The sequence below is a fragment of the Nicotiana tabacum genome, chromosome 2, assembly GCF_000715075.1.
Source record: "Nicotiana tabacum cultivar K326 chromosome 2, ASM71507v2, whole genome shotgun sequence".
Lineage (NCBI taxonomy): Eukaryota > Viridiplantae > Streptophyta > Magnoliopsida > Solanales > Solanaceae > Nicotiana > Nicotiana tabacum.
This window is the reverse complement of record NC_134081.1, coordinates 115,029,538-115,049,612: the sequence shown is the minus strand read 5'-3', so window position 1 is coordinate 115,049,612 and position 20,075 is coordinate 115,029,538. Positions and strand designations below refer to the sequence as shown.

At 33.9% G+C, this 20,075-nt stretch overlaps 1 protein-coding gene across 1 annotated transcript; it reads left to right on the top strand.

The window, feature by feature from the left end:
- The first annotated feature begins 8,015 nt into the window (after positions 1-8,015).
- On the top strand, positions 8,016-14,303 carry LOC107823708 (uncharacterized). Its single transcript, XM_016650399.2, has 10 exons — positions 8,016-8,525; positions 8,621-8,707; positions 9,531-9,672; positions 9,755-10,051; positions 10,123-10,270; positions 11,691-12,656; positions 12,774-13,012; positions 13,101-13,174; positions 13,642-13,741; positions 13,950-14,303. Exons 2-10 carry the CDS (start codon positions 8,652-8,654, stop codon positions 14,001-14,003), a joined length of 2,076 nt encoding a protein of 691 aa, XP_016505885.1. The 5' UTR covers positions 8,016-8,525; positions 8,621-8,651; the 3' UTR covers positions 14,004-14,303.
- Positions 14,304-20,075: the final 5,772 nt, after the last annotated feature.

Here is a 20,075-nt window from a genome sequence, read left to right as displayed (position 1 = left end):
AAAGAAAAAAAAAAATCCAAAACAAGTCCTTTTTTTTTTCAAATTGAAGCAACAATCAACCATGAATTATGAATGCACCACAAAGTAAAAGATAAGAAAAATGGCTTTTAAAGATATAATAAATCATTAAGCATAACTAAAATTCAAGTTAATAAACACAAATTTGTCATAGTTCCTGTCTAAGAACGCTTAGTAAAATAAAACTATAAAATCGACAAAGTTTCTGTTGACTAATATCGTAATTAACTCCAAAGCCCTAATAGGAGGCTTAGCCGTAAATATAGTTTTTTATAACATACTTTAAATAAAAAAAGGAATTCTTATAAAGTAAAATCTTATTTGATTTTAAAGTGCTAAATTTAGGACTTTTTACCTAGTTCAAATAAGGAAAAATTTAGTAACCACAATTTTAGTTGTTTTTAATATCCTAAAGATTAGGAAAAAATTATTAAATGACTATTTTGTCTGGTAAGAACTCTAATTTTAAAGGGTAAAAAAGGCGAACGACATTTCGCTAAGGACCCTCATGCTTTTAATATAGTATAGATATAATAATAAATATAATATAGAATAGATATAGATATAGATAGAAAAGTTAAAAAAGAAAAAAAGGGATTGTTCGACAAAGTTGTCGAAAAATGACCATAGCAAAAGTAAAGAGTTTCCTTTTAATGTATTGTCCTTTTCTATTTATATATAGAAAAAATTAGAATTTAAAATTATTTGATTCCTTCTTGAAATATATATTTTCTTTTCATTAACTTAAGAATTTAGGAACTGAAGACATTTTAGTTCCTTCTCTAAAACATACTTTTCTCATTTATTTATGGTAGGAATTTTAGGAATACATTTTTCGCTTTTCTAAATCAAGGTTCTAAATAGGAAAGTAATTAAATAAATATTTCTAAATGTTAGAAAAATAAATTTAATGATTTATACTATATATAGGAAGATAATTAAATGACTATTTTGTCCAGTGTGAACTCTATTTTTAAGGGGTAAACAAGACGAACGACATTTCGCTAAGGACCTTCGGGATTTTAATATAATATAGATAGATATAGATTATACTCCCTCCGATCCATTTTAATTAATTTTTTAGTTTTTTTTTGTGGTTCATAATTTTTAATTTTTTCAAATATCAAGAAGGAATTAACGTCTTTTTTTTAAAGTTGTCATTGGAATAAAGACCCTAAGAATATTTGTTATATTTTCAATGAAACTCATTAAGGTTAATATGGTCAATATCACTATTAATTAATGCTAAAAGATGTATTTTTTAATACGTGTGAAAACATCCAAAAAATCAATTAAAGTGGAACGGAGGGAGTACTAGTTTTTTATGATTATGGATAGAAATAAAGATATAATGTTGAGTTGATTAGTACTTACTCCGGTCCATAATAAGTAATTTTTTGGCCTTTTTATTTTGTTCCAAAATAAATGTCATTTTACATAATCAAAAAAAAATTAATTTTAATTTTTTAAAATTTATCCTTATATACATATCCTAATGTGTCAAGATAATAATTAATTAATGATAATTTAATAAATACATTTTTTTTAGGAGTTTGTATGTAAATACCGAAATTCGGTTGAATGTGAAAAACGACATACGCGTAGCGGCGGCTCTTATCCAATAAAATTACTTTTAGTAATAATTGGGTCCAAAATTTTCTGAACTTGGTGGAAATTGGAAATCTCACTGCTTTTTCACTTTTAGGAGTAGTAGTTTCTTTTGAGGTTCTCACGCGTTGTCTTTTTCACTTTTCTTTGTTAAAATATTATAAAGTTGTTATTGTCATGTAAGTTGTCCACTACTAGTTACTACATGTGCAAAACAAAAGTTGAATTTTGATCCCAGCAATGAGGTAGACAGTCTATTTTTAATTGATTTTATAGTTCAAACCGGTAATACATAGGTCATACGAAAATAATTTTATCGTTACTTTAAGATTTTTTTTCAAGTATTAAATCTAATAATTTAATAGTATCGGCATAAGTTTTTTATGCAATAAGCGTAAATAGGCGTGAGTTTAATTTCTAATTCTTTTATTTTTTTCATTCCTCGATCCTTCTATATAATAGAATTTTTTTAATAAGAAGTATGAGGTCAAGGTATAAAATATCTTACAAATATCTATTGACCATAGGTAAATTCATTCCTCGTTTCAAGTTTACTAATCTAAACGATGTTGTTGGAAGAAATGGAATTTTTTTCTTCACTGCTTAAGCAGTAGACAATTCTGAATTTTAGACAAGTTTGTAGTTGTGATCATTGATGTATTGCTAGATCTACCAATCTTTTTAATATTGACCGACAAAGTTCCTCTCAAAATTCTTATCACCCAAAGAATGGAAAACAAAATTTTCATAAGAATTTTTAAATACACGATTTAAAAAGAAGAAAATTCACCCATACTTGGTGTTTATATATGTCTTTTACATGTATTTTTAGAATTTATATTTTTTATCTCAATATATTCGTTAACCACTAATATTTTATGTGATTTGACGTAAACATCGACAGTCGGATGTAGAAAAAATTTTCTCTTCTTAAAAAATAAATGAATGTGAGGGGGAGGGGATGATGCAGGTTCTACGGATTTGGCGAGAACATATATATATATATATATATATATATATATATATATATATATATATATATATATATATATATATAAAGCCAATATGGCCTGCTAAAAATGTTTTCTGGAAATGACTTATTTGCTGAAATATATTTCCTGAAAAATATTCAAAGAAGTAGGCAACTGTTGGTTCTAAAATTTTCAGAAAACGTAGAGACATATTCAATGCAAATAAAAAGGCATAATTAGCAGTATCAAACTTTATGCCAAAGTGACAATATTATATTCACACTCATACCATGAATTTGTACCTACCCCATTTCATGTGCACACAATTATTGCATCCGATATTTATTGGAAGTTTCCTTCTAATTACCTCCATAATTAACTACAGCCACACCAAAGAATGTTTGAAGATTTCAAGTTATTCTGACTTTAATGGTCTCATGTCTTTCCTAAACGCTAAATCCTAACCATGGTCAATGACTATATATTAAGTACTCATTAACTATTACATGAAAACGCGGTGTTACATGATATGTTGATCTCAAAATAAAAGTCACACTGATCTCTTCTTATTCTTTTTTTGTCAAGCTAGCTCCTACTTCTCCTTCTCCATTAGAATAGGATCCTTTTCGATAAGACTCTTCGGGGCGGATGTACCGTTATAGGTACAGGTTCAGTTGAACCCATAACTTTCGACGCAGAGTAGAGATAAACTCATAAATTTAAGATTATAATAGGTTCAATGCTAAAAAATTAAAAGTTGAACCCATAAACTTTAAATCTTGGATCCGCCTCTGAAACTCTCGGTCACGCAAGCAGACTAACTATTAATTTCATCTTTGTATGCAATATCTCGAAAGCATATATATATATATATATATATATATATATATATATATATATATATATATATATATATATATATATATACACACACACAGAATTTTGGTCAAAACTCACTTTAGACTACTAAGAAGTGTTTTTTCAGTTCCAGCCTTACTAATCCAAGAAGGCATATAGTTATTAATTACTCATTTAAGGAAGAGATGATGATAATTTAATTATATTTCATTAATGTTTTAAATAATTTTTTAATGGACGTGCAAAAATCTTAAATAACAGATAAGGGCCAGATGTAGTATATTAATTAGGACTTGAACAACCAACCATACGATATTGTAAAAATTTTAATATGTTCGATTTATTGTCACTAATTAATTTGTTCTTCCTAAAACTGATCTACTAAGTTCCACAATGTAATACTCCAATAAATATTTCATAGTTTTGATTCTTGATCGCACGCTAACAATCAATAATCATGGCATTCACATACTATATACACAAATCTTAACTCAACATTCAATTCTATACACTGACACGTTAATGCTCAAAATAAAGCAGCAGTAATACTATTATACTACTACGAGCCCGTTTGGATAAGCTGATTATAGATAGTTGATAACTTTGAAGTGCTGAATCTGATTTTTTAAATAAGCATTTATGTGTTTGGATAAATGTGCTGTAACTAATAATAAGTAATTGATGTGTTTGGTAGAAAAGTGCTGATAAGCTGTTATTTTGTTAAAATGACAAAAATATTCTTAAAAACTTTACAAAAAATTATAAATTAAAAAATTTCTTTGTAAAGAAAATGATGAACAACGAATATGGAATGAAGAGAAAGTTAGAAAATTTATTTTGGAAAAAATATTTTCTGAATTAAAAAATATTATTAAGGATAAACTAGAAAAAATTTTGGTCAAACTAAAACTGCTTATAAGCTAAAAAACCATAAGCTGGGGGTGACCAACTTATGACTGATTTTAGCTTATAAGCACTTGGCTTATAAGACTTTAGATATTTACCAAACGCGTAGATAATCCAAAATGTGCTTATAAGCTAGTTTGACAAACTTATAAACTTAACCAAACACCCTCTACTTCCTCCGTTCACTTTTAGTTGTCCATTTTTCACTTTATACTCTCTTTAAGAAAAAAAAAAATGAAGCAGGCACTTGACAATTTTACCCATAATAATGATAGCATTTTAAAAAATCTTGGGAAATAAGTTGAAGAATTAGTAGTTAATGATAAGGGTAAAACATGAAAAAAAAATTGTCTTTCTCTTGATTTGCTAAGATGGACAAGTAAAAGTAAAAATATATTTTTAGTATAGTGAACAATTAAAAGTGAACTGAGATAGTAATAATGAGTATTCTTTTAGGAGATTCGCGAGTACTCCTTAACAATTTTTACATGGCTTTGCTCATATTATTAAAGTCGATGTTTAACTATATTGGGATTTTCTCCAACGGTATCCATTATTACTTGAATCAACTACTCTACTCTTTACCTATAAAAAGTTTTCTCGCGCCGTGTGCAACATTACTCATCTAAGAATGATTTAATGCACATACATTTAATGGTTTTCTATTTTAACCATATTATTTAATCTCTTTCTTGCTAGTAAATAACCTCTTTACTTTTACAATGTGAATTTAAGTTCCGCATACAACTACCTTTTACATATCCTATTTGTGGGATTTTACTGGTTTTTTTTTTTGTTGTTTCGTGCTCTGTAAATTAAAGTTTATTTTTTCGATTAACAAAATAAAGAGAGATACTAGATGGTTGAGAATTTCAACTTCTACAAATTTGTAGAGCCTTAGACGCCTTTTATATCACATTTTCGCTTTTTTTTTCTTCTTCTTATTATGTGCATATTTGTTAACCAAAGTGAGAAAGAAAAGGACAAGTAGAACTTTTGAAATTGGGATTATTTAGTTCTGACAGATTTTTCCAAGTAATATGTACTTATATGGCGAAATTTAAAAACAAAAAACTTAGAAGAACTTTCTTTCCACAAATTGTTTGCTGCTTTGTATCATGATTTTAATTAGAAGAAGGAAAAGAAAAGCATTTGAAGTTATGCTTAGACGTAAAATCGTACATATCTAAGTATAAGCAATATATATATTGATAATTTGACTGCTAAGATGGAATTATGCTATCCAAAGGGGACATTTTTATTGCTTGGTGGAATTGGGAAAAACGTAACAGAAGCTTAACAATTTTTTTTTTTTGGGGGGAGGGGGAGGGGGTTGATATATGGAAATACTATAAAATATGGATAGCACACCCCACCCCCACCCCATGCACAGGAAACACATCGATACTGTGCTTTCCTTTATGCTCACGTCTTTCCTAAATCGATCTCAACCTTATCTATTTCTGGAAAATTGGTTCCATACTCACTCCAACTGTCTTCCTTAATGTCAATACACCATATTTAAAAACTGGCACTCTTTTCGTAATGCGCATCATTTTGCAAACCATTAAAACTTTACATTTTTAATATATGACCAGAGGCGGATTCTTGATTCGAACATTATAGGTTTGAATTTGAAATCTCATCATATTCCATGTAATAATATTCCTAACCTTGCTATTTGACTATGTTGCTCGCAGGAAAGGACCAATAGAGAAAACGTATGTAATGAGTCTTAAGGAATCAAAGTCCACTCTTTTTCTATCCGATGTTTGGTATTCGCTTTGAGATCTCATCGTTCGATATCGCGTCAGAAAGTTTCTCTTTGAAGGTAAAACCCTCTCTATCAAAAAAGATCACATTCCTAGGATTGATGCCCGAAATCTCTAAATAAGAATGAAAAGGTAGTTATAACCCCACCACACCCTTTAATAGTAATAAGAGTTCACACTAACACTTAAATCAATAACGTTAGTTAAAAATTCTCTGCTAGTTAAAAGAAAAAACAGCACAGTATAAGGGTCTGTTTGCTTCATTAGATAAGAAATATATAGTAATAATTTTGTGATAAAATATGGGATTTATTGAATCCCGTATTTGGTTGAATTTTTAACTTTTACACAATTTCTCATTGACCAAAATTATATCTATATTACTCGAGGGGCTGTTTGGTTTTCAATTTAATTTTTGTAATGGGGATTGTTTATGCGGTTAATAGGAATTTTGTGATTTAAGGGCACCTTTTTCCTTAAATGCTCTTATTAAGTATTACTAATGCAAGGATTAAAAAATAATACATAAATTCTTATACATTCATATTCCAAAATTAGTACAATATAACATTTGATATCCATAAAACAATGCATAACTTATGTAGACTGTAGAGTTTAATGCAAAGGTTGGATAGTATATTCGTTGGGCTAAACCAGTCCAAAAACACTCTTCACATGGTATAAGAAAATAGCACGGGCTAGCCAGTTTTAGGACATTGTAATTAAAAAATAGTCATCGTTTGCAAAGTCATTGAAATTTTTCGCTATTAATATACTGGAGATTGATGCACCTGAGTATGAACTTCAACATATTATGCTGGACCAGTATATTATGCTGGAACTCCTGTATATTATGCTGAAAGTTCATATGTAAAAAATTTGAACTCCAGTATATTATGCTGGAATATTTTCAGGATTTTCAACATTGTTTTCGTTCAGATTTATCTTTACATGAAAAGTGGCTAAATTTTGATTACTTTTGAAACTGTGGCTATTTTTCAATTGCCACTTGTAAATCTGTCTATTTTTGAATTTCACACTATAATATTATCTGCTTGGGCCCAAGCATGCACAGTTTTTTTCCAAAAGACTTTATATCATTAAGAGATCATTACACCTTGTATATAGTTTTCAATCTTTTCAGCTACCAATGTTGGACTTTATTCGCACACCTAAATCTTTCTCTCATACTAAGTTCCACGTGGCCATTACCATTGATCCACCGGTCAATTTCCACGTAAGGACAAACAAACCGAGCCCTACACCACCACTTTTGCATTTCCATACTCGCCCCGTAGAATCTAGGGTTTTGATACTAGTTGTTAGGCTAAAATGACTTTAAAATACTCTTTATATGATATGATATTGTGCGATTTGGACCAAGTCCGTATGATTTTTCCCAAAAAATTCTACACCATTAAGGATTTGTTTGGTTGGGAAACAAGTTATCCTATAATTAATTATTTCGGATTGGTTATCCATCCTCCCATGGGGATAAAAAACACTACAATTCCGAAATAACTCAATCAAATATGGAATAAACTCATCTCAAATTTAATTACGGGATTAATTATCCCTTATCTCTACCAAACAAGTCCTAAGAGTATTCAACTCCTCAATTTTACTTTATAAGTACTTATATAAAATAATATTTGAGAAGAAAAGAATAACAAGAGGAACAAGTCCTATGCAAATAATGAAAGTGGTTTCTAGAGTGAATGTAGAGAGAGTCTAGAATCAATCCCCTAGCTTTGCTGGCTCCTACAGGCTAATACATTTGTCCCTTTTTCCCAAAACTTAAATTTACCATTATATCCCCAACCACCAATTCTTCATTTCCCCAAAAGACGTACTTAATAACTGAAAAAGAAAACCTCCAATTAAATCACCAATTCACGTCTTCCCTTATTCTCAGAAATCTTCAAAAACGTGTCCAATACCTGAGCTTGCCACCATTTCCCCCCATTCTCTGCAAAGCAATCTTCTCAGTTTCCCAATGACCCCTAAATTCACTCAATTTCCTTTCCTCATTAATGCATTCCCAATTCTAACAATTTAATTCTATATCTATTCATTTCATTTCATGTATATAAAAGGAGGGGTTGGTTACATTTAGTCTTGACATATACTGCTGTAATTTTTTTCGAAGGTCGTGTCTGATGTTTATGTCCATTGATCGCCTTTTCTTCATTTCGCCGGCTTTTAATCTGCGCCATTGACACGTGTCTTTCTTCCTTCTGCTATATTTCTTTTTGTGTTATGAGGAAGCCGCGTGGTGAATTATTCATTTTCGACTTACCTCATTTCTCTTCCCATACTTCTTCATTTTGTTCTGAGTTTTGTGGGTTTTATTTACCATGGAATTACCTTGATCCCGTTTTTCTTCATTCTGGTAAATTTGAATTTTACTTTTTCCAAATTCAATTTTACGCGCATGTGTGATTTTTTTTTTAAATTGTTGGTAATTTTTGAATTTTGATGGAGCAGTAATTGGTGGTGGAGCAAAATTGAAGAGCTCATGGGGAACATTGATTATGGCAGATGTGTCTTTCCCTTGACAAGTTTGCAAATTGGGTATCAAATTCTTCCTCTTCCTTCTTTATTTTTTAATTTAATATTGCTTACAAATAATTCTGTATTTCTTTCTTCCTGTAAATTAAAAATTAATTGGGTTAATTTCAATTTGGTGATATTTTTGTTTTGGAATTTTCTGCCTCTTGTACCTGGCTTTGTTCAATTCCTGCAACCATACCAACAAATCTTGAAAAAATTTGGAACTTTGTTGCATTTGAAGGGTATTGAATTTGGTACAAATGTATGAAAATTTTCGGTAAATAAATTTCTGGTCCAACTTGCTTTAAATTCTGCCATTTTAGTTTTTAGTTACAGTTCTGTAAAACTATTGAGAAGATGGATGAAAGATGAGCTTTTTGTGGACTTTAAGGAGGGGTCGTGGCTAGAGGCGGATCCAAAATTCGAACTTTATGGGTTTGGGATGCAGTTGAACCCACTGATCATATGATTACTTGAGTTACTGGGTTCGAAATTTAATTTTTATACATATTTAGTAGATTTCTTAACACTTATATATGGTATGTGACAAAGCTATTGGGTTCGATTGGACCCCCTAACTTAAATTGTAAATCCGCCCCTGGACTTGGCAGATCAAATTAATTCATGCCTGAAAATTTGAGTTAAGGTGTGTTCTTGCCTCATTGCAGTGGCGGAATCGGGAATTTTAACGAGGAGTACAATTAGTATCTAAGAAGATTTTGATTTAACAGTTAAACAGTACTAAAGAATTCATATTATGTTCCGAAATTTATTTAAGTTGCTAGGGGCCATTAATCAACGGTTTATTGTTTTGTTATTTATATGCTGCTTTTATTTCTTACAGGGACTTGCAGTCCTATCTTTCACATCTTTACCTTTTCCTTGCCCCTGAGAGTAAGAGATGTTATATCTTGGTGGACAACCGTCCGTGGCTTAGAGATCTTGTTTCTAGACCTGCACACTTATGGCAACTGATGGTTACCAAGGTTGGTAGTGCATAATATCTTTTTCATATTTTTCTTTTCTTGGTTTTGTATGTTTAACTAGGAAATATTTGTTTCGAAGCAGTCCAGGTTATCTCCCTTTGCGAATACCAGAGGGCGGAAGCAGAGGAAAGGGGGTGGAAATATGTTGGATATGAAATCTATTCCTGAATTAAGCACGAGCGAATCTGAAAATGTTAGAAGATGGTTTCCCTTTATTGATGCTGCAACATTGTCCCGGAAGAGGGAATTATTACCTGTAAAGAAACTGAGAAACTCTTTGATCTTGAATAGCAAATTGCACAGGACATTGTATGGGTTCATTGTGTTTGAAGTTGAATGGAATGATGTGCGTGGCATAAATTATTTGAATGAGCTTCAGGTATAAGTCACTTCCTTTGGTTATTTTGACCTTAAGTAAATGCTGCTTGCTTATTTTTAGCTCTTGGGCAGACAGATACATCACTTGCCATAGAGACAAAATTCATGAAAAGATGGGAATTTGATAGTGTGACACAAGCTGCTAGATGCATGTCTTCATGGTTTCCTGGGACTGGCACGGAGCACCGTCTTCTGAAAGTGTTTCTGGAATCTACTATAGGTATCATCCATGTGTTATTGATTGCTATGCATCTTAATTTTCTTATTGGATTTAAAAGCTGAAAGTGTTTCTGGAATCTACTATAGGTATCATCCATGTGTTATTGATTGCTATGCATCTTAATTTTCTTATTGGATTTAAAAGCTACCTGGTCCTATCTAGGGCCACTGATAACCTCAGCTCTGCCCCATTTTTCTTTACTGTGGTTTGTACATGCATAGATTAATTTGTTTCTTTCCTGAAGTGCGCCTGTAGAAGAAATGGACCATTGCTCATAGACCATTGATCCATATAAATAAGACACAGACTTAGGTACGACAACAATTATTCGTCAATTCCAAACAAGTTGGGGTCAGTTGTATGAATCATTACTGAACATGTTCCCCGTTTAAATTCATCTCAGACCAAAACAACAACAACAACCCAGTATAATCCCACTAGTGGGGTATGGGGAGGGTAGTGTGTACGCAGACCTTACCCCTACCCTGGGGTAGAGAGGCTGTTTCCAATAGACCCTCGGTATCCTTCCCTCTAAGAACTCCCACCTTGCTCTTGGGGTGACTCGAACTCACAACCTCTTGGTTGGAAGTGGAGGGCGCTTACCATCAGAGCAACCCACCTTGTCAATGATTCATCTCAGACCAACATTATACAAAATAAAAATAAAAAGTACTAGATGTTCTCATCTTTTAGACACAAGAGTCTCTAATAAGGCTAAAAGACTCCTAGAAAGCATAAGACCTAAACGTATTACTTCACCATGTGACTTTAGGTCTAATTTGCCCTTTTCAACACCTTCTTTCACCATTTTCACACCTATGGACTGGTCCATGTGGAGGTCGATGCAGAACATGACTAAACCTTCTCAAGCGACCTTCTCTCATTTTATCCTGAATGTGTACTGCTTGAACCTTCTGGCAAATGTGGTCTTTGTTTATCTTGTCTTATTTTTTGTATGACCGTACTTCCACTTTAGCATCTGCATCTCTGTGACACTCATTTTGTGGATGTGTTGGAGATAGCAAATGGAAAATAACTGATTTTCTTGTGATTGTGAGTCGCAAATACCATTGTCTTTTTGAAGAATAAAACTTTCACATGGACCTTCCTACTAGAATGGTAAATTCTCATGAAGTAATTGTGTCTTCCTCTTTCCCATTCTTTCATCGTTTATTCCAATCCTTCATTAAACAAAAAGGTGGTAGTATTTAAAAATCCCATCTAATCTGTTTAACGTCGATTTCTTGATATGTATTCAGTTAGTTCAGTAACTGTCCCAAGCTTACAAATTCCTGTTATAAGTTGATTTCTTCAAGTTTCTATTTTTGAATCATGGCTGGAAGCCATACCTAAGTATTTGTTGAACTCCTGTTCCAAGCTTGCAAATTCTTACTTGTAACTTTGCTGGAGATTTTTACAGGAGATGTGTTCTATGATGCCCATGACAATTTTCAATGGACAACTGATGTGGCTGACAGTGATGCTTCTACTTGCAATTCAAGTGATGAGGATGAATCTCCTTGCGGTTCAGTTAGAAGTTTCAGCACATACCCTGCAGCAGAAAATAGCGAAAGTTCTCTGCAAACGCCATCTCCACCTGATGGACCTTATAAGAGAAGAAAGCTTTTGAAGTCTCTTAGTAAACGATTAAATGTTGATTTGCTCTCCGAGGAGCCATTTTCTGAAACTATTGAATCACAGCTACATGGCGAGACCTCTGACAAAAGTACTTCTGAAGTTGTTGAAGCCACCCAGTACAAGGATGTTTTGCTTTTGTTTCGGTTTAATGATCGTGATCTCCCTTTCAAACTTAGAGACATTATTCTTTTGGATTTACGGTTGCTTACTTTACTGGAAGCTGGGCTTCCTTCGTGGGTCATATTTCTCCAGTCTTACCCAGTATTTTGCCATATTTACCGTCCATGGATGTGTCCTCTAGCAAGATTTTTATATGTCGTAATCTCTATAGTTACCGTTCTGATTGGATTCTATGATCTATACAAGAATGTACCCGTACTCAAAGCGACAGCATCTAGTTTGTTTGGGCCCCTTTTTGATTGGATAGAAACATGGGAAATGGTATCAAGAATTCAGTACTTGGGAACCATGCTATTTCTGCACAATTTTCAGAAGGCCTTTAAGTGGTTCCTCATGACAACGCGTACTATTCGGTCATTTTTCTCCATTCTTGCACAGCCAATGGCTGGTCCACTTGTTGTGTTCGTGGAATTCTTCCTTCCTTTGTGGAATGTGTGTACACAAATTATGGAGGATTTCTTTTCCGTAATATGGTTTACAGTCGGGTCTTCTTACTCTCTGGTGGGAAAAATTATTGAGATTTTATTACTACCTCTGTGGTATATCATATCGTTTGTTTGGATTATTGGTAAGTATATGTGCAACTACGGATATAATCCCATTTGTTTTGCTTAAAGTGGTTTATGAATTTAAGATTGTTGCTCCTTTAGAGTTCTTCTCTCATCAAATTTCTGTTCAACTGCAGTGACATCTTTATTTTACCCCATCTTTTGGATTCTGTGGGAGATTATCTACGCTCCAATTCGCCTGGTCTTTGGTTTTTCTAGCCTTCTGGGCTTTTTGTGTACTTCTATATATGAAGTGATTCAGGATTCATGGCTGTTCGTGAGTAGCATAGTTCGAGTTACTTCTCAAGTGGAGTCAACAGTGACCTCCGGTGGGGTTTCAATATGGCGTTCTCTTTGGAATGACCTTTTCTCTCAGGTTTATCGCTTGTTTCCATTTAATCCTAATATGTAAATTCTCTTAAGAGTTCTTGCGCTAATAATTTTCTTCTGGTTATGACTTACAGGTTTTCCGAGCTCTTCGGAGTATTCTCTATGGTTTTGTTGCCTTCTTCGCAGCTTGCAATAGACACAGGTTAAGGTATGGTTCTCTATTTTGCACATCTTCTCTTTGAGAATGTCAACTTCTAGTAGTTACTTTTCGTGCTAACTCTCATCGCGTGCTTCCACATATTCTTATGCAACAAAATGGAGGGTATGTTACTTAACCTAGAGAAATATAGCTAGACTTGCATGGAATGAAGTTAAGCGTTAATCAGCATATTATGTAATGCATAGCCTCCCTTTACGTATCCAGCCTGCTAGTTGCTTTCTATATTATGGGCTCTACGAGAAAGACTTGGTGTAACAGAATAGAGCAAAAACTGAAGGAAGTCTTCCCCTTTCCTTGTGCATGTCACGTGATAACTATCTCTCAACTATTGCAACTCTGAAATACTAATTCTTTTTTTACTGTTGCAACTTAAGTTGAATTATTCCTCAGATGCAACCTCTCGTTTTTTCTTCTTTTTTCTGTTGGCTGATTGAGCTGAAATATTACGTTTGCAGTATATATAATCATTCAAGTGAGTTCATACGACGATTATCTGCCAAAAGGTCTCGGTTAGAATCTAGTCGCAGTGCACAAACATCAGGAGCGCAAATCACAGTAAGTTTATACCATCTAATCGTGTTGATCATAATTGCTGGCACATAGCTGTTACGCCAAAATTCCTGTTATCTTGTGGAAAATGTCCTCCTTTCTCATTGATGTAGTGGCTGCTTTTGCTTGCTTCCTTCTGCAAACACGCTTGTTCCAGTATTTGTGAATTAGACATTTTTCTGTTTTCATGCCAAATGATTATGCACTTCTGCAGTGGATAGATACAGAAGAAGCACAGCACCAGCGAAAATTCAGAAAGATCGAATGATGAGGAGAAACTCCACTCCTTTTAACGTGTATAGCAAAATTAACTCCCCTGTTGACCAGGAAGTTTTCCAGGTGCGGCATGTAGGATATGGTAAAAGGGGAATGTACATCAGAGGAAATTAATTTGCCCAGTTCTTTGGCTTCTCCTTTGCTCTTGCCCTTGTGGTTTTTCTTGTAATTTTTTATTTGATCATCTCGTTATAGTTTTAGTCTGCCGCCGAGATTGTAGCATATAGGAAAATCTGTAAATAATGAACATGAGGATGCTTTTTGCTATACAAAGTACAGAGTTAGTTTCCAATGCTTGCTTCCTAACTTTCCACAATTCCACTTAACTAGAGTTTTAGCATCCTTGCATCTTATATTATGTTTCTGACCATTAGTAGTCGCATTTCGTTTAGTTTTGTGCTTCCGCTGATGAGTAGTACCATCTAAGGGTCAGCAGAATATCAATCACAAGTTACTCTTGAGTTTGTATTATAGATAATGTCTGATGACGTTATTCAGCCGCTAATTTATCTTGAGACTATATTTGGCAATGCATACAAATACGTTCAGGGTATCAATTTCACTTGTCGAAAGAAAAAAACCCTCTAAACAGGTGCAGTTTTAGGCGGTTTAATAGTAAGAAAATTATAAACAAAACATAGGTTATTTTGAAGTAAATTTCATAAAGGGATCTCCTATAAATTTAACAAAAAGAGACAGATGTGCGAATGTATAAGACTAGTGAACTACTGGCCCCAGGGTTTTGGGCCAAGATGTAAATTTAGTGGTAAAATGGCAGCGTATGATGTCTTGATAAGATGCAACTTGCAATTTCTAATCCTGTCGAACTCGTAGTATCAAACAAAGAAATGACAGCAGCCACTTAGAGATGATATTTGATGGAATTAAACATGAAAGATTATTAATTCTCTTCTGAAGAAGAGCGAAGTGGAGGAAAGGATGTGGAAAAGCTATCTTTTTCTGTGTTTTGACTTTCCTTTTACTTTTATTCTGTGTTCAATAAAATGTTCGTGCTCCCCTTGATAAAAAAATAAAACAAAATGCTTATACTTCTTTTCCCTCATCGTCTGTTTACTTCATCTACCTGGATACCTTAATGTCAATCCAAGCACACAAAAGATAGAGTCCTTGAAGTGTTTGGAGCAGTGCATCAAAGAATATTCAAACTGTTGCCTGAGAGCAGTTGTAAAGTTTTCATGTGCAGATTATATACGAACCTAAGTGTCACGACCCATTTTCTGAACAAGTCATGACCAGCATGCGAACCATCTGTGCTCATCAAATCTATTATAACTTCAAACTCTATATGCAACAAGGCAATATTTTAACCAAATACTTTTGATTAATTTAAATATTTAAAATAAATCAACTCCAAAACTTTATTCGTAGTAACTACTGAAATACTGCTAAGTTATTATCAAAAATATCTGAATCTTAACTCATCGACTGTGTCTATGAAGCCTCTACTGATAAACTGACGCACTGCTCAGGACATGGGATTTCCTGGCTAGTTCTCTAAGTGAACAAAGAAATAGCTAAATAAAGATGACTCTAAGGAATACTCCACGAACAAAAGCGGAGCTCACCAATAGCACTGGAAGTGAGGGAAGTCCTAACCCGTAGCCTGCTCGCCTGCAAAACCGGTTCCTACGTTGTACCGCACACCAACGTAGGTTTCCAAAAGAGAACGTCTGTACCATCCATTATACTCAATGAGTCTCAACGACAGAGGACGAAATTTTAATAACATATACATTACAAGCAAAGATTCTAAATGCATGTAAAACATAAAGCATATAAGAACAATTCTAAAATAATTGCATAATAGAAAAATACATCACTTTATACTTTGGGAGTTCCAATTATCCTGACTTAATTCTGTCTCAGTCACCATGTGATCGGCACGGGTTGGATCCCAACCTGATTGAATAGGCCCAATCCACAAGGTGCCACTCGCTTCATAGTTCTCGGCGCTCATGTGCTATACCTTAGCTTCGCTAGGTAAATTCTCAGCAACGAGACCCTCGGCTCGTGTGCTCCCTACTTTGGCACAAGTAGTTTTAGGAAGTCAACTCCTTGGTCAGGACCCTCGGCCTGGACGATGACCCCTTCTCAGAATAGAGGATACTCCCAAAAATCTTTTCTTTCTAAAACTTCTTCTTGTGACTTTTCAAGTCTAAATCTTTTCTGAAATATCCTATGCATACTCATACAGGTATCCTTAATTGTAAAGCATGGCATAAGAATGAAATAAATATTTAAAAGTATTTCTAAAGATTCTTGTTTTTTCATGAATTTTCAACATGAAAATGGCATATAAGAATAACACAAAAATCTGAAAATTTATGCACATATATCATAATAAATCATCTAAACTTTAGCTAGAACAATTCTAAGTTAATAGGTACTCAATAGCTCCAATTAAGTACATATTAACTCTTTTAAGCAATTCATCAAATACCTTGTATGCGTTCTTTTGTGAGTTAAACCACTTTAGTAAAGGATTATATCAACTCACCTCAAAACTCCTTGAGCCAATACGCAGGCCCAGGTCCGATTTATACCCGTCAAATAATTAATTCTACAACAACCCATGTATTTAAATAAATTTTAAATTTTCACACCTAAACATGGAACTTACTGTTGATACAGAGGAAAAAAGGGAATTAACTTTTCAATTCTTACCTATTACTACTGTAGGATAATTGACAATAGAAAATTTTATATACCTGAGTTTAAGAATAAGTAAGTTGTGAAGAACCCTATAATTTTTCGAGCAATCTCTGGCTGCCTCTGTTCGTATCTGTGCGTCTGTGTTTCTGTGTTCTAAGCCTTTTTTATTTTTGGGTTTTGTTCGAATAAGGCTTCTGCCCTTTTGCCCTTCTGAATGAGAAATACGTCCTTCTCATTCCAAGGCTTTAAGGCCCTTTTTATTTTTTATTTTTTATTATTATTTATCTTTTTGTTTTGTTTTGCCTTTTTGTCTTATTTGCAAAGGATATTATTTTTGCTATGTTTTCAATATAGCTGTTTTGACCGTGGAAAGATTTTCAACTTTATGGAAGGGACTTTCCTTCTTCTAGAGGCCCTAAAGCCAAAATTATCTATAATATAAGATATATTGTTTGAAGGTTTTTTTTTTTGGGTAACTAATAATTAATGATACTCACTTTTAAATATTACTGATATTAAAATTATTAATATTCCCCTAACTATATATTCAATTCTTTATAAATAGAGAAGTAACTCAAAAATCAATCACACGGGTTTAAATCTGTAATAGAAGTATAATTTAAGATAAAAATAATTTAAATTATATATTTAGCGAGTTTTGAAACTTCTACAGATTTGAGGAGTGTTACAATCTTCCCTCCTTAAAAACATTCGTGCTCGAATGTTGCTAAGACCTTATTCTTAAGCTAATAATCATTCCTCAAGTGCTTGAACTTTTTAAGGTTTTTAGCACTACTCACTTTCCCAAGGGACTCAAAGTTTTGGCCAACTCCCTAAATTTTCAAAAATTTCGGCAGAGTCTCCCATGTAAATTGGACTATCCAAAAATATCTCTGTCACCAATACCACAACTACACCAACAACAACCAAATATACCATAACAGGCCATTCGTAGGCACCATACACAACTCATAAACTAATTACTCACACTCCGGCAAGGAGGTACCACAATAATCAACCAAAATCTAAAGCACAACACTTCAGCAAAAAGTAAATAACTTTAATGAATTAAATATGCTCTGGCATGGCACTAAATTATTAAATAACTAAATATACTCTGATAGAAACTAAATTATTTCAATAACTAAGTGTAATCTAGCAAGGACATAAGCACATATTAACTTGTATTTAATAAATAAAATATATATGCCAAGCCAAACTTAGGTTCACATACCTTTTTCCTCAAATAAATATGGATATTTCTTCCTCATATCTTCCTCGACCTCCCACGTAGCCTCTTTTGAATCATGATTACTCCACAAAACTTTTACCGATGCTATATCTTTTGTTCTCAACTTTCTTACTTGCCTATCGAGAATTTTTATAGGTACCTCTTCATAAGTCAAGCCTTCTTTAATTTCTATGGTATCGGCAGGTATTATATACGACTTATCATGAATGTACTTTCTAAGCATAGACACATGAAAAACAGGATGAACAAAGGACAACTCAACGGGCAACGCTAGCTCATAAGCCACGTTTCCTTTCTTTTCTATAATCTCATAAGGTCCAATAAATCTAGGACTAAGTTTTCCCTTCTTTCAAAAATACCTTGTCACCAACCATGAACTCTAAGTCACGATGTCTCTTATCAGAATATGACTTTTGACGATTCTGAGCCATTTTCAGTCTTTCTCTAATTAGCTAAACTTTCTCTAAGGCCTCACAAACAAACTCTGGACCAATCAATGAAACCTCTGCTGGTTCAAACCAACCCACTGGAGACCTACATCTTCGCCCATACAACGCTTCATAAGGAGCCACACCAATGCTGGCCTGATAGCTGTTATTGTAAGCAAATTCTATAAGTGGCAAGTGATCATCCCAATTACCTCCAAAATCTATAACACATGCCCGCAACATATCTTCGAGTGTCTGAATGGTCCTTTCTGCCTGGCCATCGGTATGTGGATGGAAAGCGGTGCTCAAATTGACCTTGGTACCTAATCTTTTCTGAAATGCCTTCCAAAAATGCACCGTGAATTGAGGGCCTCTGTTAGATATGATTGAAACTGGAGTACCATACAATCAGACTATTTCTTTGACGTACAACTGCGCATACTGCTCTGCGGAATCTGTCGTCTTTACTGGTAGGAAATACGCGAACTTTGTCAGTCGGTCTACAATAATCCAAATTGAATCATGCTTACGGTATGTGCGAGGTAGACCTACTACGAAATCCATATTAATCATCTCCCATTTCCACTGTGGTATTTCTATATCTTGAGCTAGGCCACCAGGCCTCTGATGCTCGGCTTTGACTTGCTGGCAATTCAAACATTTAGCCACATGATCTGCTACTTGCTTCTTCATGCCTTTCCACCAATACAACCATTTCAAGTCCAGATACATTTTGGTAGCACATGGGTGGATAGAGTACCTCGAGCTGTGAGCTTCTTCCATTATGGCCTTTCTAAGATCATCTACATCAGACACACATAACCGATCATTCAAATTTAAAACTCCATCACTTCCTAGAGTGAAAACAATGATTTCTTTGTTTCTGACTTCTTCTTTTAACTTCACTAAGTACGGATCTTCGTCTTGCTTAGCCTTAACATGCGCAACAAGGGAGGATTGTGCTAAGACATAAGCAGTTATACCTCCTTCTTCGGTCTCATCCAATCTAATCCCATTATTTGCTAGTTTTTGAATTTCTTGACCCAAAGATCGCCTTTGTACTGCAAGATGGGCCAAGACACCCATTGACTTCCTACTAAGTGCATCTGCTACCACATTAGCTTTGCCCGGGTGATAAATGATATTGATGTCATAATCTTTCAATAGCTCGAGCCACCTTTTTTGTCTCAAATTTAATTCTTTTTACTTGAAAATGTACTGGAGGCTTATGTGATCTGTAAACACTTCAGAATGCTTGCCATAAAGGTAGTGTCGCCATATCTTTAATGCAAACACCACTGCTACAAGTTCCAAGTCATAAGTGGGGTAGTTCTTTTCATGATTCTTTAACTGCCTGGAAGCATAAGCAATAACTTTTCCATCTTGCATAAGAATACAACCAAGACCCACTCTAGAGGCATCACAATACACTGTGAATCCACCCTAACCTGTCGGCAAGGTTAACACAGGTGCAGTGGTCAACCTCTTCTTTAACTCTTGAAAACTCTGCTCACAAGCGTCTGACCACTGGAACTTAACTGCTTTCTGAGTCAACTTAGTTAATGGAGCTGCAAGTGAGGAAAATCCCTCTACAAACCTTCTATAGTATCCAGCTAACCCCAAGAAACTCCTAATTTCAGTTGGCGTTGTCGGCCTAGGCCAGTTCTTGACTGCTTCTATCTTCTGAGGATCTACTTTTATGCCTTCACTA

What these genes read in the sequence shown, in the direction of transcription:
- LOC107823708 (XM_016650399.2), top strand. Translation starts at nt 8,652, where the DNA reads ATGGGGAACATTGATTATGGCAGATGTGTCTTTCCCTTGACAAGTTTG. An exon ending in TTGACAAGTTTGCAAATTGG is followed by an intron (nt 8,708 to 9,530) that starts GTATCAAATTCT and finishes TATTTCTTACAG; the next exon opens with GGACTTGCAGTCCTATCTTT. An exon ending in GTTTCTGGAATCTACTATAG is followed by an intron (nt 10,271 to 11,690) that starts GTATCATCCATG and finishes AGATTTTTACAG; the next exon opens with GAGATGTGTTCTATGATGCC.